Genomic DNA, 18,925 nt, shown 5'->3' with positions numbered 1-18,925 from the left:
AAAAAACATTTTTTTCAAAATATCAGATAATGTAGCAGACCATTTCTTTGAGGTTTACTTGGTTTTTGTTGGCAGCCTGTATGCAAGCCCTGCATCTCTGGACGTTGCTTACCACCTATGCTGTTGCAGTAGGACAAAATCAAGGACAGAAGAATCAAGAGTGCCCTAAGCTCAACGCACAGGTACTCTCTTTTTAAAAGCATGAGAAAAAGTGCTGTCAGTCAATTGTCCAAGAATAACCTCTTAAAACATGCACTTCTTCCAAAAATGTCCAAGTCAGAGTCCAGTGCAGCAGTAAGCACAGAAATTTGTAGCACATCAATCAATCTTCTAAACAAAATTCTGAAATTGGGGAAAACATTTTGACTACTTTCTTGGAAATACAAATTTCAGTTTTCTTTATTTCTTTTATTTTTTATTAAAGTACATATTCCAATACTTAGTATGCTTGGGTCTTAAATAAAAACTTCTCCCCATCCCATTAAGCTACCCTTTTTAGAATTCTAGTACTGTTGCAAAAATATGCTATAAACAAATTAGCATAATCGTTGCTTTGATATCTGAGTGTCATCATTGCAAAGATCAACTTTTTTTCCTTTTTGATCAGCAGTCTAAGATTATGGCTTAGTAAAGTTTACTAGGTTACCAAAACATTTCTTGCCATAGTATGTGAGGTATCTTACTTCAAAATCTTTTTTTTTTTTTTTTTTTTACTACACTCTTGTTTTCACTACACACACTTCAATTCCAATTTGGCTTTTTGCAGCTAGTAACTTTCAAATTTAGAAGTTAGAAACTGAGGCTTTATGCCTTCTGAAAGGTGCAATCTTAAATTAACAGATACAGCATTGGTTTCTAGCTTTAGCACATTTCAAAATAATGTCGCTGCAATCATATCAAATGTGAAAAGGGGGTTGGGAGAAACTAGATGAAAGTAATCAAAGTGATGTGGGGTTTTTACTTCAGATTTCATGAAACAATTACTGTAGATCATCAGGAAAATGAGATTCCCAACTTTTAGGTGGCATTAACCACGGTTTCCAAAATATCAGATTTTAAAACTGTCACTGGTACCTTGCTCTGTCTTTTTGGTACTGGTACATAACTGAGTATATTATAGCGAGTCCCAAGGATATTTTTAATTCCCTGAATAAATCTCATCACATAGTAATTTTTAAAGTACTAGTTTGCTTTTGCAAGTTGAGCTCTGTGAGAGCTCCTCTTGGCTTTTAAAATGTTACTGGAAGTCACCACCACAGCATAAAAATAAAATTTGCAGTTAACTTTTTGTCATCACAACTCTGTAGCATTCATTTTCAGCTTCCTTGTTCAGAAAGAATCAAAGTAGATTTTCTTGTTTCCTCTGAATTAAAAGTTGCTGTTAATGGATTTAGAATCTGGAAGATTGCCTAGTTTTGTTGAGGCTTAAATTATATCACACAATTCTGAAAACAAATGTGACAGCAGTTAAAATTCATGAGATTAGTAACATTCATACACATTAAAACACAACTAATTCTTATCTGCTTACCTGATTTAATTCTTATCCAAGATCTTAACATTTTTGGTGGTCATATGATTGTCTTAGTTTTATTATAGGTTTACAAAGCGAATGCATATCAGTTTGTATCTCTCAACAAATTTAGTAAGAAAACAGCTAATTTCTAAGGCTCTGGACAAAGAGTACTGACACACATAGAAATAGACCTTACTCCATAAAACAACTTGTGTACAATTCTCCAGTTGTCTTCTATTTTTATCATTATACCATCCAGGAGAGGAGGGAGGGTTCTAACAGCTCTTCTTTTTGAGAAGCATCCATAACAGATTAGTCTTGGCAAAACAAGCAAGAACTTTATATATACCAAGTAGTATAGGGTTACAAGGCTATCAGTTTAAAAATACACTGCCCATTTTTCCATGGCCTCGTTCAAGGTATCTCCAGAACAGTGGTGTTTATAACCCTGGTTAGGAATCTTGGACTAGTTGATAAAATGAAAATCTGAGTTTATGACTAATCTTGTTCAGGATGTTCACCTAGATCTAATTGTGGAGTAACTTCTATGTCTCCATACAATTAATACTGAAAGTAATTTTCCGTTTTAAGTCAGATTTTGAGCTTCTCTCACTTACAGGTAATAATATTTTTAGAAACACCTCGTTCAGTCTGAAATATCCCCTGGTTAGTCAATGGCCAAATTAGATTTGTTTGGAAAGCCTGAAATAAATCTGATAAACTGTTTTTGAGTTGTAGGATTTAAAAGAAATTGAGGCTTTTCACTTTCTCCACTCTCCGTCCCCCACCCCAAATCTCTTAACACACAAAAAGTATGGTCTGTAAAGTTCAAATAGTTTGTTTAGCTAGGCCTCAATAAGAACATGTGCACAGAACCCCACATTGGATAATTAATTAATTATATTAAAGCATTATTAAAGTGGAGTTCCTTAATGTTGGGGACACTGAATTCCCCCCTGGGGATTATATATCTGTCATTAATATTGCAGCTGTTAAAAGATTCACTTTGTCTAAATCTTTCATTTAATTTTTTAAACAGCTAGGTGTAGCCTTCCTTGTGAAGATAGCCTTCAAAATGTAAACCGACCACCAGTGTTGTCACTGAGTGCCCTATCCAGTAACAAGAACCTCCTTCAAGATCTCGGTCTATGCTCATCCCAAACTCCAGCAAAAGATAGAGGGAGATCTGCTGTGGAATTTTCATCCACTCTTCCCCCTTAAAATTCATACATTCCCCTCAGATACCTGCTGCTCTTGGCTTCAGTGACTGTCAGTAACCCTCCCCCAATATATAAACCAATGCAGCAGACCCTGCCCCTTCTCCTTTCACCAAAAAAATTTAGCTTCATTTAGAGAGAAGAGAAGGCTAAGTCTCCTGCAGGTACTCTTTGAACACTTGGGAGATTCTGAAAGACATGCCTTTGTGCTGCTTAGAGTAGTCGGTTGGTGGGGAAGCAATTTCTCACCTTCTCTGCCCAGGCCACTCTCCTTCCTCTGGGTTCAAGCCGTAGAGGTACTGCATATTTGTTTCAAAAGTATGAGTTGTAATTGCAAGTCTCATTTAAAATAGATGCTAAAATACTTGTCTCTTACCCAGATACCTTATTCCCACAAGTTGTAAAGGCCTTAGCAACATTTACTGCCAGTAGAAATGTCTTGATTTTATATACCACTTCAGCAAAACCAAAATCCTTTTCATGATTCTCAGTGGTGCAGAAAAGGTCTTTGACCAAGTATAATATTTTGTCTATTGTGTTTGAGGCCTTAACTAAATGTGGCCTAGAAGGACAATGTCAAAATCAGGAAATTGCACAGTCCCACAGATATTTATGTTTCTTAGTGGAAAATTACTACCACTTTTTGTTCTCTCAGGACACAAAATAGGGATGTGTCTGACTCTGTTGTTCAGATAATTATAATAGAGCGTCGTATTATTAAAGCAGAAAAGGAATTGGTGGAGGAAACTGACAGTCATGCCTGGAGGATGATTTACTGGGATATTTACTTATCCTATGTATTCCATTCCCAAATTAGTAGGTTTGAATACATTTTGATAAAATTGTATTACCCCCAATTACAAGCAAAACCTAAATAAGCCAGAGGCACTTGTGCAGAGGATTGCACCCTAATGAATTTTTTAAATTTAACATTCTCCCTATTATAACAGTCAAACAGCCTAGATGGATGAACACATCCCTAATATCGTCAGGTTGGCACTATTTAAAATGAATTTTATCGCTCATCTCCTGGATCAGCTCTCTAGATTTCCCTGTAGTTTTAAGAACTTCATAACATACACACACACACACTCACTCTCTCTTTCTCTCATTTCAATAAACAAAGGTTTGAGAGACCTAGATCTTGAATTATCTGCTGCCAGTTTTTTAATTAGATTTTGTAATGTAACAAAGCAACTGTCACTAGAAGCACTGTTTCTATTTGTTGCTTTTCAGGCAGATTGGAGTCTATTTTTAGCCTACACTTGGTCTCATTGGCTTCAATGGAACCAGGATTTTGCCCTTTACATTTAGTATGAATTTTGTGATCAGATCGAATTTTAGTTTCTCTCACTCTACCCCTCTCTACCATATTCTCCCAGGGTAATGTACATTATTTATATGCAATAGTAATGATGGAAAAAAACAGGAATAATATATTTAAATACCCTGGGATATTATGTAAAAACAAACAAAAGAACAGGAGCATTTTGCTCCATAAATTAAACATTAAATAAACTTAAAACTCTCTCATTAAGTAATTCTCTCACCACATACCCATGTGTGAGATACAGATTTTAAGTACTGAATGGTCCTGCAAGTTGTTACCCTTATTCTCAGAACTTGTCTCCATATCTTCTTTATACAAGTTGTCTCCTATTATGGCTCTATAGGGCTGAAGATTTTCTGAATCTGCACTGTCAATTAAAGCTCATTCATCAACATGTAGGCTGACACACAATCTACCTCAGCAATGTCAGAATTGCCTTTCAACACCATCACCTTTTTTCACACCCTATTCCAAAGATAACTGTATCTTGATGGGCTATTCCAGTAACTTCTGCATATCCTCTATAGAATGTTCCAGGGCTGTGGATCTTCATTCACATCTTTATTATAAGTGTTTAATAGTAGTGCCTAACTGACTGCTTCCATAAAACTTACTTTAAACTTCTCATATATTTCTAATCCTTTTGAAGTCTCTGGCTTCTTATGATCTTCATTGTTTTCTAGGCTTTCTATTTAGACAAGGTGACAAAAACTGAACACAGGATTCAAGATGTGATGTACCATCAAGTATAGAATTGCCCTAAGTGTTCTCTGTTTCTTGGTACATCTTATTTTTTCAACCAACCAACATGTCAGTCTTTTTGATGGGCCTGTGTATATTGAGCTAACTCCTAGAGCTTTCCTGAATGGTTACAGTTATTTCAGAATTTCTGTGTTCACGTGACTTTTTTATGGGCTTTACCTTACACTCCTATGGTAGTTCATTTCTATCTGTCTTCTGAATTCCTCCCAACTTGGATCCTCTTATCTACTCCAGCTATGAAGAACGTGATCACAAATGCAGCAAAAAACAATAAGCTCGGTAGTCGGGAGCATGGTGGGGGAGTTATAAGTATAAGTCATACATACTTTTCTCTATAGTACCCAATAGGAAGCTAGTGATTACTTATAAAAAGTAGTGCACTTAAAATGTACTAAAAGTACACATAAAACTAAAGTAATTCCATGGTAAACATATTTTAGTCAAAATGTAATAGCTTGTTGTATTCTTATTTGTAATTAAATTATCACTTATAATGTAAGTGATTAGTTCACTGCTTTTTCATAAGTAGAGACATTGGTTTCAACTATTTAAAGAACTAACATAACACTGCCTGATAGAGACTTCCAGTCTATTGAAGGACACAGATTGTACCCATGATGCAGGCCTGCTTCTGCCTGTGAAAATATCTACATTACAGGATTTGGATTTTATTAACTAATGTGAGTTGTCCTCTCTTTGGAAGTGGCACTTTTGTTCTGAAATATTGAGTATTGAATCTGCCTTTCTTCCTTGATTCTCATGTAGAAGCTATATTGGAACTAAAGGAGCAGCACAAGTTTTCAGCATCAATTAGTACCAGTGAGAGTGAGGTAAGCCACTTTGCAACATAGATGAGGCATGATGCTTTCTTTATGTTCAGAAATGCTTGCTGAAAATGTCATGCACTGAAACAATCACATTTTCTTCTTTTAGAACAGTCTTTTTTGGCAGAAAAATAAACATAGCATTTTAAAGTATTTTCAGAAACCAAAAAAGAAATTGGTGTAGTCCAAAGCAAAGCAATATCAGTGTCAAGATATTCAAATTATGCCCAGAGAAATCTCTGGGAATTAAAAAGAAGTTTAAATGTACCTCTCTCCGATATCATTCCTTCTCTTCTTGGTAACTAAGCCAGCCTAATAATGTCTGAAATACTACTTGCGTAGTACTACTTCACATTCCCTCCCTTCTAAACACACATATCCACTTTATGTAATTGAAATGGAAGGATTCAGAGGTGAGTAAACTTTCAAATTCCTGGGGTGAAAGAACCACAGATCAAGGCTGAGGAACTCTTCTTTTTCAAATACTGTAGGAATTCTCTTGTTCGGGCATAAAAATACCCATTTATTCCAGATTTGTCTATCAGCAATCCACAAACTGCAAAATGAATTTTAATATGTTCTATAAAATACTTCAGAAAAAGTGGAAAATTGCAATGTTTTCTGTTTCATACCATATGACTCTAGTTCACCTGATGTACTGACAATAGTTCTTGTGAATACTTTTCTATATCTGAATTATACATGCAACTCTGGTGTGACTCTCAAAGGACTCATGAGAGGATTTTTGATTAACCAACAGATTTGACAAGCATTTTTTATGAAGAGTTTACTGTGTCCTCGTCAGAACTTTAATGATTCCCTATCCTTTATTTTTTCCTAATTTAACTTTCAGATTATCTAACACTGAATATCCATTCATTTAAAAGGGACAAGAGACGTCCAGATGCTGAGTTAGACTGCACCACTGTATAAAGAGTGGTTCTCGTCTGAAATGTGACTGTATAAAAATGGCACCTACTTACTACTCAACAGAATTTTAAGTGTTGTTGGTGATGGTACAAAACAAATGTATCCAGATTGCAGTCCAGTCTAGACAGTTTTCTTGGTTATGTAGTGCTCATGAAGGTAACAGCATGTGACACTGAAACGACATAAAAAATAAATCTGAATTGAGAATGGGGTGGGTGTGTATCTGTGTGTGTTAACAGTGACGTTCCCCACCAAAACTAACTTCATGAGCCATTGTGATCACTTGTGAGCAAAACAAGACAGTTGTAACTTCCTACAAAAGAATCTGAGCATTCTGTCTTAGCAGTATTCCCACCCAGAACCAACCTATAGCATGAGTAACTGGAAATGGATTTTTGTCACCTGAGTGGCATTGCAGAGTTCTACCAGTTCTCAACCGATATTTAAATATTTTACCTGTAATGTACGCTCAGTATAGAATCCTACACACATAGCAGAATTGGCTTCAGTATGTATTTGTAATAAATATTTGAAATTTTTATTAACTTCTGAGAAGCGGCTTCAACCATGTAAAAAAATTTGTAGTTTCCTTCGTAAATTGCTGTTAATCTAAGACAACAATCGCTGTACGGTGATGTTATTGCAAGTCTCAACTTTAGGTGTGCATTTTTTCCCCCAAAGTTTCTCCAAATCTTTTTTCAAAATGGCTGCCATTTCCGGTTTGCTTTCAGTTCCATTAAAAGTGACTGACCTCAGTTAAGGTGAATACAACTTCCCTATAGTCTTTGCAGGTGGTCTGCCTCTAGTAACAGTGATGACCATCTCTTCATCGTTTCCACTGGAACTGCCCTCTCAGCTATATGATTTGAAAACTGAGAGAGCGCACGGAATGTGGGTCCTGATGGAAGATTGAGAGAGCAAATGAGAGGAAAGGGAGGAAAAATATGGGTAGGAGAGAATTGTAGGACACAAAGCAGAAGAATGAAAATAAATTACAAATGGACATTGGGAGAGGGGCCCAAGAGAGGCAGAAAAATGATTGGAGAAGGAAAGAATGAGAGCTCTTCAATCCTAAAATAAGAAGAGTAACCCTCCTAACAGCTATTTGAAGCCCCATTGTATTTAAAGTCTTTAGACTAATCACAAAGCAAATTGGAAACAGTGCAGTTTGGGGGCAATATATGCCAGTGGCTTGTGATTTTTGAAGGTTGGCAGTAGAGGATAATGCTTTCACTCTGTCTAAATACAAATCTGTCATTTTAATTGTCAGTTACATTGTCAGCATTTGCAGGATTTATACAAACGGGGAGGGATACACAGAGGAGTGTGTATGGGAATAGATAGATAGAGGGGGTGAATCGGGATGGATAGACAGAGGGGTGCGGGTGGGGATGGATAGATAGAGTGGTGTGTACGGGGATGGATATATGGCATACAAAATAGCATTTCATCATGGTGAAAATGACACCATGGTGAAAATGACAAAAGAACTGTTAAGAAGGTTGGGTTTTTTGGTTTTATTTGGGCTTTATTTCCACAGTGACTTATATATTTAACAGACTCTGGGGGCTCATTGATGAGGGTACAGTATGAGAGAAATTAGTGTCAAGAATAGGAAGAAAGGTCAGTGTTGCATGATTAGATTGATGTTCATCAGTCATCAGATATGAATTTCTCTGGTAGCCCCATCAATTATTTGAGAATCTATGCTCCTTTTTAAAAACATTTTTCTAGCTTTTATGTGGCAAAGATCATGTGCAAAGCATGAACTGATGCAGGCTGTGTTTGAACAGTGAATGAAACATTAACTCATGGCCAGTTACATCCCATAGTCCCCATGGTGGTTACAGAAGGCCTCAGATGAGGGTGATAGGTGGTGCAGGTTATAGGTGGTGCATAGGGACTTCGCAAGAAAAAGAGGATTTGGCATGGTAGGAATGATGCTGGGCAGTGAACAGTGAATTCACAGGGTAAGAGCGCCAGTGTAAGCAGTGCCTCAGTTTCTGCTACTAACTTTAGAGTCATAACAAAATATATATGGAGCACGTCTGGTCACCTGGTTGGAATGACTACCACAACTTGATCAGTACTTTTGCCACTAACCTAAATTATCACTGGCAGTGGAGACAACCTGCAAATGTCCTAAAGGGGTTATCAGTTGAAACTAGATTTGGATTTGAATATAAATGTTCCCCAACAGTGTGTGCAACCCATGCAGTTGGAGCATTGTACTTATGCATGAAAACTTGTAAATGAATGAACTTTTACTGTATTTTCCCTCTCCCCAAAGTCAAGTTCTTCTGAGCTGTCTCTTCCTCTCCCCCAAAACTGAATAAGTTGACAACTCTGCCAGTAAGACTGCTCAGTCCTTCCAATTTTTCAAAAGTTAAGGTGCAAAACTTCTGTGCTGTCTCCTAACAGTACCATCTTGAGTTTTGTTTCCTTGAATTTACATCAATTCCTGCAGTACTGAAATGTGACCTGTTGTATCATAGAATGCCCTGTATGGGTTACTGTGGGCATACCTTGGGAGAACAAGTAATGTTTTGTGCACAGTCCTCACAATTATGAGGTGGATTCTGAGGTCAGTCTTTATAAGTGAACTGAACATCTTAGGAACAACTAAAAGCCATGATAAAACCATCAGTCTTAAGGGCATACAACGACACATGACACACTCTTAAACCCAACTCTTTCTACTTCTTGGTGCCTTACTGCAGCATTTCTTGTTTCTCTTCTTCCTTAGAACCCCTTACTTTCCAGTTGATACATAGGGGGATCGTGGAAAGTGGGGAGTGGCTAATTGAGGAGAGCGAAGGAGAAATCATTTGGGAAGCGGCATTGACAAGGATGAACATAGATTGTATGCACTTTGGGGACCACTAGCAGTCCCAGGGCTTTTTTTTTTCCCCACTTCTCCATTATCCTACTCAGTGTTATGCAGAACTTTTTATTTGTGGTACCGGCCCTTTAATGTTTAACAATTACATGTCTATATTTTAGTTTATAATTTATTTTCTTCTCTGTTCTATTTCTTATAGATGCCAGAATTTCAGAAGAAGACTGTCCATATCAAGGACCCAGGAAGAGTAGAAGAAATCATCTGTGGACTCATCAAAGGTGGAGCTGCCAAACTTCAGGTGAAAAATGGGATAAAGATGTGTGCAAGATATGAACAAACAATCATGCTGTTTGTTCTAGGCCAGAAAGTGGAAATGTGTGTATGACAGGAGCCAACTTTCAATAAGACTTCAAAGTTCGGAGATCTGTTGAACTATCTCAGTAAACCTCCTAAATTCAAGTGTATAACTTCACTATTTTCCATTAATGTCATTAAATAGTGAGTGACATAAGGTAGCCAAGTCAGGAGATGTCCAAACTCTGGATACTAAAAGGATAACTTCAGGACAAGATACAAAAGCATATTATTTTAATGAGTTACTCTTAGGGTGACCAGATCACAGAGGCGAAATATCTGGACGCGGGGGCGGAGCCAAAAAAAAAAAAAAAAGCCGGCGGCGGAGGAACAAAAAAAAAAAAGCATGAACAAGCGGGAAGCGCCTAGGCTGGTGCCGGCCACACGCAGATGTAAACGGCGTCCCCGGGACTCAACAACCCCCGCCCGGAGCCCGAGGACTGACACCCCGACGCCGCGGCGATGGGCACAGACAGGGGGCGTGCCCCCGCCAGGTCCCTGTGCGGAAACCGGCCTGGGCTGGCCGCAGCCCCTTCCCCCGTGGGCTCCAGCCTCCTGCGGGCCCGGGAGTGCAGAGCCATAGCGACCTTCGCGCCACTGGGCTACACCCCGCTGGAGAAAGCGGGACCTTGCCGTGGCCCCCAGGCAGGGACAGGCCCCAGCATCGCGGGATGGGATCTCCTCACCTTGGGTCGCACACCCAGCTAGGCACGCACTGCTCCCCCTGCCCTGCCCCCCGGAGGCAGACAGACTCACAGATACTAATTATCCCCAGCACCACGGCGGAGCCGCCACCCGACCAACCCTTCCAGCCACTCCTCCGCCTCTCCCTCGCTGCGTGTCAGGCAGAGGCATGCGTGCGCCTGGCACCCAGTGCCAACTACACCCCCCTGCCCGCCCGAGCAGCAAAGCTGTGGCAGCAGCCAAACAACCGCGCGGGGCAGGAGGAAAGGGAGGCTCTCAGGGTGGGCTGCCACGGAGCTGGCTTCACAAACACGGGCTGGGCAAGGGGACCCGCAGTCCGGCACCCAGCCACTCATGGAGCCCAACTCTGCCCCCCTTTGCAAAGCGCCTGGTGGGACACGGGACCGCTCGGCTGGGGCACGGGCAGCGGAGCTGCAGCCGGCATCCCCCATTCCTTCCCCGGCGCCAAAGCCAAAGCCTCTGCCTCCTCCCCGCAGGGCGGGTATTTGGGGAGGGATCCAGTGGGGCAGTGAGGGGGCGGGAATTTAGGGAGGGATCCAATGGGGGAAGGAGGGGACGGAGTCGGGGCGGGGGCGTAAGCCCCCTCTGGGCTCTGCCTGTGGAGGCAAAATTACTGGACAATTCGCGTCCCGACCGCTGTTCGGTCGGGACGCGGGACAATGAAGTAAATATCGGGACAGTCCTGATAAAATCAGGATGTCTGGTCATCCTAGTTACTCTAATTATAATATGATATTATGTAATTGTGATTATTTATCATAATAACTGTTCTAATTCTCTATAGTCACACTAAGGTATTTCAGTAGTCTTTATAAGGAAACTTGTAGTAGCTCTATTGTCTTCACAGCTATCAGTAGTGATCATTCAGAGTCTAGGCATCTGTTTTATAACTTTTTTTTCTTTTAATAGATCATTACAGATTTTGATATGACATTAAGTAGATTTTCTTACAATGGAAAAAGATGTCCAACATGTCACAGTGAGTACTTTTTATATGAAGTGATTTTCTTTTTTTTAAATACTGCATGTAGTTTTTTTTCTTGTTTTTCCCTGCTATATGGAGACTTCATGCGCTTGATTTATTTGAGTTGTACAGTCTAATAAATGAGTTTTTAGAATGTCTTAGTTGCTTTCCACTTTGAAACAATTCTCAATCAGTGTTTCAGTATATTGTAAGAGATCAACTCTAAATAACTCAGACTTGAAGTTACAGTGCACAACTCCAGTAGGGTTATCTTTGCGTTAATAATTTAGACTTGCTGAAGAAGATTTGATTGATTACAGGGTTGTGTATGTGGTGTTATGCATTTTTAGAATTGCCTAGGGTTATAACAATGACATTAGAAAGAGTCACATGGTTAAAACCCCCTGCAGCTCTTGGAAATTTCCCCTTTACCCTCCTCTTAAAGCAGAGGAAATGAGATGATGTGTCTTCATGAAATCAAGCTGCTAAAGTTGTCAGGCTATGATAATATGTTGAGAAACTTTTCAATTTAAAATTTAAAATAAGGGACATCAGTATTTTTTTTCTTCTTTCTAATTAAATATTCTTTTTCAATCAAACTCTTGAAAGACGAGTATGCATTCTAGTGGGCTCTGGTATGAACAGTTGTGAGCAAACTTGTGGTATAGTAACATATGCTCAAACGTTGCTCTTCAGCATTATACAAGGCATAGAAAATAAAAAGTTGAGAGAAATTCAGTCCTTTAGATAAAACTTTTTGTGACTTTTTTAATATTCTTTTCAGATGTCATTGATAACTGTAAGCTCATCACAGAAGAATGTCGGAAAAAGGTAACCAGAAAATGCATTAGCCATTGATCACTGGTACAGAGTGATTCATTTCACATTATATTTTAGTTCTAGTGTGATCTGATTTATACTGCACTGTAAGAAACAAGGAGTGAAATTGTGGCCCCACTGAATTCAATGGGAGTTTGTTCATTGACTTCAGTGGAGTCACGAGTTCACCAGCCAAGCCCTCAAATTGTTAACCTTGCATAATGTAAGCATATGTATATTCCTATCAAAACTAGAAATAATCTAGTTTCACAAAATGTACAGTTTACTTTTGTTTCATCTTTGTTATGTATATAAACTAACTTCTTGCACTCATCCGTACATTCGCATACAAAAATACAATATAAAGCATTTCAGATTCCATTACAAACAACTAGTAATGTAAATATAAAAATCACAGATAAATTGAGTTGAATATTTAGATCAAAGCATGGAGGTTGGACATAGGTGATTATTCTAAATACTTTTTTTATAATTGAAAGATCTTAAGTTCTGGTTTTTCTTTTCAGTTGTTGCAGCTGAAAGAAACATATTATGCTATTGAAATTGATCCTGATCTTACCATTGAAGAAAAATATCCTTACATGGTTGAATGGTAAGAGTTCGTTTGTTTACAGTTTTCACAATGAAGTAAGATTTAAGTCTTTCTAAAATATATGGGTTAAAGTTAACCTATTGCTAATCCAGTTAATTTAAGTCGCCTCTCTTTGGGGAGTGTTGCACAAAACCGATTTTTGCTGTTGCTGACGCTGCTCAGTTGGGGCATCCTGAACAATGTATAATGTGTTCCTCCTCAAAATTCAATGATACATTAGTGAACAAATTCACTAATTATAATTTGAAAAACTAACTATCATTCCCCATGTTTTGGCTGGATACATATTTAATCATAACTTGGTCATAGGGTATTTTTAGAGTTTCTCACATTAGTAGATCATTTTAAAAAGCTTACAAAGAATTAAATGTAGAATGCTTCTAGAGACAAATGAGATTCAAAGATTTAAATGTGAACCTTACAATCCTTAAGTCAATGGACGTTTGACATTTTTTTCTTTTTTTATTCCTAGGTACAATAAATCACATACTTTACTTGTTGAACAAGGTTTACAAAAGGATAAATTTGCAGAGATCGTGAGGGAATCTGATGTTATGCTGAAGTAAGATTCTTTGACCGTCAGATCAGTTTAAAGTGTTTCCATGGACTCTACACTATTGCCATTATGCTTACTGCTCATATATCAGGAAACTATTTTTGTTGAAAACTGTAGATACATAATATTTTCAGAAGAAATTGGATGTGAATATTACATAACTTCTGTCTATTTTGCATCTGAAAAATACATTAACATGATAGAAAGATGTATTAGAAAATGAACATTTGAGATGTTTGAAACTACGAACAGTCTACTGTGTCAGACAACTTTTGACATGATGTCTTAAATAGTTGTTATTGCTATGAACTTTCTGCCTCATAGATATATGTACAGGAGAGGTTTTCAAAAGTACCACAGGGATTTAGGCACTTGACTTTATGCCCTTAATGCCTCCCTACATTTGCATGTGAAATACTAACAAAGCTAGCAACAAGACCATTTAGGAATGTCTATATTTTTGAAATAATAGTGGAATATTATTCTGCCCATAAGAACAGAGACAAGTTTTAATAACCAGCATCCTTGCCCCTAGTGTCCTTACTATTACTGAGGCTCCAGTGTTTTTTCTATATTCTGTGCTTTTCTATCAGCAATTCCAAAGAGATGGAGCCGCCCCTGGTCAAACTGCTCCAGACTGGGAGCCTGCCTCTTGTCTGCCGTGCAGAGCGGGAAAGGGGACTGATGTCGAGGTGTCCCCCTCCCCCCACTCATGTACCTGGTCACCACTGAGCTGGGAACAAGGGAAGCCCGTCTGCTATTGGCTCACGAGCAGGGTGGGCTGGACCACCACCCAGGATGCCGTGCTCAGGGGGGAGGGCACCTCTTCCCACTGTTGCTCTGCTGTCTGCAGCCATTGCTTCTCCTACACTCCCCCACCCCTGCCTTGGAGCCACCCCTGGCCAAGCTGCTTGAGACCAGGAGCCTCCTGTCTCCTGTGCATGTGGGGTGGAGGGTGATATTGGGATGTCCCCATCAGGGCCGTCCCTAGCTATTCTGTGGCCCTACACAGCCCCCCATGGGGGGGGGCTGTCCCCAGGCCTCTTGGGGGGGGTCGGGGCTGGCTTGGGGGACAGGGGGAACCACCCGCCAGCACTCACTGGCAGCACGGCCGGGGCCGGGTCTGCACTTCCCACCACCGGTGAGTGCAGGCCGGCCATACTGCAGAGCTCAGGGGAGTGGGGGCGGAGCATGGGTGGGAAGAGGAGGGCGGGGGCGGAACACGGCGGGGGCCCTGGGGAAGAGCCGGAGCAGGGGCTGGAGCAGCACGCAGCTGCACAAGGCACCAGGAAATTTGGTGCCCCACATTTCCTGGTGCCCTACGCAGCTGCGTACTTGGCATATGGGTAAGGACGGCCCTGGTCCCCATCCCCTAGCCCGTGTACCTAGTCTCCGCTAAACTGGGGTTGGGGGACAGGGAGCCTGTCTGTGCTGCTGCCTCTGGGTTAGGAGTAGGAGCTACCAGCAGATGCTGCTGTCTGAGCAAGCATTCAGACTAGTGAGTGCAGTGCTTAAAGAGACAGCGTGCTGAACACACTCAATCCACACAGTGTCTCGCACTCCCCCAACACACTCTGTCCTTCCCCCAAAACACACACACACACCCCTACTTCCCCTCCAACATCCAAAAATATTTAATTAAATGGTATTCTATTATAGTTTAACAGAGCAATTAAAACTGCCATTAATTGTGACTATATTTTTAATCTCTTGATTAATTTTTTTACTAATTTGGCAGCCCTAATAATTAATCATTGGAACAATTTACCTAGAGATGTGGTAGATTCTCCATCACCTGGAATCTTTAAATCAAGATTGGATATCTATTTAAAAGATATACTCTCACTAAATAAGAAGTTATGGCTCAATGCAAGAATTACGTTGTGAAAGTCTGTGATGTATGTTATGTAGGAGGTCAGACTAGAGGATCATAATGGTCCATTCTGGCCTTAAAAAAAACCTGTGAAAACATAAATACAGTGAAATGCCTATGGAAACTTCACTTTTTTCCCCCATGAAGATGGGAGAGTCCTTTTGAAAATTTACCTTTCATGTTTTGGGGATTTTTTTTCTGTGTTTTATCTTGTATTTACATCCTGTTCTGCAGGGAAGGATATGAGAACTTCTTTGATAAGCTCAATGAACATAATATTCCTGTGTTCATATTTTCTGCTGGGATTGGAGACATTCTAGAGGAAGTCATCCATCAGGCTGGTGTCTACCATTCTAATGTCAAAGTAGTTTCCAATTTCATGGATTTTGATGAGAGCGTAAGTATTAAATACTACATTTCTGGAGCTGAAAGGGGTAGGTAGAGGGATAAAGTATGTATTACCCATATAATGCGGCATAACACCACACTCTAAATGAGAATATTAATGCAGCAGATGCAGCCAGTTGCCCTGCCATTTGGAAAAGGAGCACTGTGTAGTCAGTCCTTGTCATAGGCACAAAGCAAACAGAAGAAAACATCACCGAGGTGGTTGCTAGCTTACCTGTGGGCTTCCTGGGGCAGCACAACGGTGTGCTACCTTTTTGCTCATGACAGATCACCAATTTGCAGTCCTAGCCCCTTAGCAATGCTTCTGCTCTCTGATAGTAATCTGTCTTGCATAAAACCTAAGAGGATTAAAAGAATAAATATTTGCCCAAAATAAAACATCTAGAGATGAAATATACAAATGTCACTCTGAAATTTAATCTGTTCTCATAACATTAGAAATAACTTTTAGTGTTTGTTTAATAGGGTGTGTTAAAGGGATTTAAAGGAGAATTGATTCATGTTTATAACAAACATGATGGTGCCTTGAAGAACACAGAGTACTTCAAACAGTTAAAAGACAACAGCAACATCATATTGCTTGGAGATTCACAGGGAGACTTAACTATGGCAGATGGAGTAGCAAATGTTGAACACATTCTTAAGATTGGCTATCTAAATGATAAAGTAAGTAGTTTACATATTGGTACATTTGGGCTAGGATATTTCCTTCTAATCACACATACTGTGGATTAGCAAAATAAAGACATTCTATAAAGTTTTAAGTACCTATTAAAGTTATCCCTTTAGTATCTTCTACAGTTCAAATGTATTCCAAAGAGTTGACACTCAAAGGGTTTCCTCACCTCACACCAATGACTTGTTAAAACACAAGCTGAACTATCCCCCATCCTTTAGTATTATCTTTACTGGAACTTCTGGAGCAGCTGTATCGCTGGGATATGAAATTCTGGGGCTGGGGAAAGGCTATAAAGTAATCAATCAGCTTTATAGGCAATGATTCTTTCTCTCTCTTTAAACCCTGTCCCTTTTTCCTTCAGCCCCACATCGGTCTTTCCAAAGTTGCAATAGTTTCTTGCTTTTAGTTTCTCCTACTTTGGATGAGATCCAAGACTTTGACTGCAAAATTAAAAGGCACTCCTAAAGTGAAGATGCATTTCAAGTTGAAATATATACCACATTCATCGGGTGTAAAATACTGCCTGTATTTTCTTCTCATCCACTAATGACACAATAGAAGTCCATTCCCAAATTCCACAGTCTCTTCCTTTCACGGAGATGAGAAGTTTCAAACTGGCTTGTTACTCCTTGACAACATCATTATGCATGAAGTCTTGAGTAGTCTGCCATAAATGTATACTGGGGCGGGGGGGGGGAAGCCATATATACTTGAACACCTATTACACATACTTTTTTAAATAAGTGGTTTGAATTTTAACTTGCTTTTAATCTCACTTCCACAAACTATGGAACTCAAATACTCAGTAGCTAGTAGTGGATATGCGTATTTCATCTTGATAATTGGAAGAAAGACTTGATATAATTTTATAATGGTGGCTGACTTTTTACATTAAAACCTGTTAACTGGGTGTTCTTTCTTCCCTCCCGGCCTCTTTCCCCTCCCCCATGCTGATAAATAGGTAGAAGAGCTTCTGGAAAAATACATGGACTCTTATGATATTGTTTTGGTGAAAGATGAATCTTTGGATGTGGCCAATTCCATCCTACAGAAAATCCTGTAAATTGCATCCTCAAGTCATTCTACTTCTCCTAATGGACAGAAGAGCACATTTGTGTTATCTTAGAGATGTGTTTATTATTCATATTGTTTTCTGAACTCTTGTAATTCTTAATTTAAAAATTTTGATCATCACTTTGGTATCTAAAAGTAATATACAGCATCCATTGTCAACTGGAAGCTTTACTGTTCTTATGCCACCCCTCACTGTCTCTCACCTCTGCTCTGTTTTAACAAATGTGATTAACTTTACTGCTTAGAAGACATTACAATTTGTTCTTTTAATCATGCATATGAGAGGGGTGTTTTAGAAATTGGAGTTATTTTGTAACATTTAAGATGTAAACATTCTGTGATTAGCTAATGTGCAGGGGTCTGTGTTGCATTTTGTACAGTCCTGAGTTGTCTCTCACACAGACAGCTATTTTCAAGAATCATAGTTGCACATGAGGGTAGTGGTGTTATTTTAATGTTTCACAATACAAGTTTTCATAATTTTTTTTCCCCTGGTGAAAATGATACAACATAAAGATGTGATTCAGACAAAATGTTACTGTATATGGACTCTAGTATCACTTTACATCAAATCACTGATTTTTAAAAAATTGCTAAAGTTTACTCTTAACTAAATAGCACTGCCTTATCAGTAACAGTTGGAAGTTAAGGGTTAGTCACCTGTAAAGTGGCTTTGAGTGTTTTGTGCAGCAATTTTAGAGAATAACTACCAAAAAAAAAATCTCCCGTGGAAGGCTGTAAAATACAGTTAAGGGAAGCAGTTTGCTCTTCTGGTTACTTTTTAACATTTATTTACCCTTCAGCTGTGCAGTGGGAGAATTACACAGGTAGCTTGCTTTTCTGGTGTAATCAGTACTACACATGAGTGAAAGGAAACTTCTCAGTACTGTGAGGATAATTTTACAAACTAACACATCAGCCCACTTTCAGGGCTTCATTCTTTATGCTGCTGTATACATAGTAAACCACATCCCATATTATAACAATGATTCTAAATATCTCTGAAGTGACAGATAGTGTACATACATATCTTGTTTTATCCTATTGATCATCTCTTGTGAACCTAAGTTTTGGTTTAATTAGTGGTGCCATTACAGTTCATTATGTAAATCCTCCTTTCACAGGATTAACCATGGGGTTCACCTCTTGTCAAACTGGCTGCTACATCAGCCCAGTAAGTTATATACTGTTGCTGCATATATTCAACTCCTATTAATAATAAGTGAGTTGGGGGTCACTGTTTTTCCCCACCCACAAAGTAAAGATGGTTCTTGAAGTGACTGTCCATACAGATTCCACTTTTCATGTGCCCCAGGTGCATAGGATTGGATTGTTTTGGCCAGCAGTGTCAGTGAGGCCACTCCTGAGGTGTCCTTGCATCTGTCTCCACCCAGGAGCAAAGCAGATGCAAAGCAGGCTCTGTTCTCTTACCGCTGCTGCAGCTCTATGCACTGTTAGT

General features: G+C 39.3%; 2 protein-coding genes across 10 annotated transcripts in view; one reads left to right on the top strand and one right to left on the bottom strand.

Moving 5' to 3' along the window:
- The window catches only part of BBS9 (Bardet-Biedl syndrome 9), a 264,350-nt gene extending 262,566 nt beyond the window's left edge, over positions 1-1,784 (bottom strand). The window contains exon 1 of the mRNA XM_034761160.1: positions 1,532-1,784. The gene's annotated coding sequence lies outside the window, so the exon portion shown is untranslated. The remainder of the gene's footprint in view (positions 1-1,531) is intronic.
- NT5C3A (5'-nucleotidase, cytosolic IIIA) overlaps positions 1-18,004 on the top strand; it is a 35,506-nt gene extending 17,502 nt beyond the window's left edge. For 3 of the 9 annotated variants that reach the window (XM_034761166.1, XM_034761168.1, XM_034761167.1), the window contains 9 exons: positions 76-182; positions 9,621-9,719; positions 11,390-11,459; positions 12,229-12,275; positions 12,791-12,876; positions 13,349-13,438; positions 15,540-15,702; positions 16,179-16,379; positions 17,354-18,004. In XM_034761166.1, coding sequence (XP_034617057.1) covers positions 81-182; positions 9,621-9,719; positions 11,390-11,459; positions 12,229-12,275; positions 12,791-12,876; positions 13,349-13,438; positions 15,540-15,702; positions 16,179-16,379; positions 17,354-17,455 — 960 coding nt within the window. In that variant the 5' untranslated portion in view covers positions 76-80 and the 3' untranslated portion in view covers positions 17,456-18,004. Of the gene's footprint in view, positions 1-75; positions 183-5,590; positions 5,656-6,536; positions 6,736-9,620; positions 9,720-11,389; positions 11,460-12,228; positions 12,276-12,790; positions 12,877-13,348; positions 13,439-14,025; positions 14,455-15,539; positions 15,703-16,178; positions 16,380-17,353 lie in introns of those variants that run through there. The other 6 variants (XM_034761169.1, XM_034761173.1, XM_034761171.1 and 3 more) reach the window with 5 other exon arrangements.
- Positions 18,005-18,925: the final 921 nt, after the last annotated feature.

This window comes from Trachemys scripta, chromosome 2 (genome assembly GCF_013100865.1).
Source record: "Trachemys scripta elegans isolate TJP31775 chromosome 2, CAS_Tse_1.0, whole genome shotgun sequence".
Lineage (NCBI taxonomy): Eukaryota > Metazoa > Chordata > Testudines > Emydidae > Trachemys > Trachemys scripta.
Note: the sequence above shows the minus strand (reverse complement) of the source record. Positions and strands in the feature narration are given on the sequence as shown.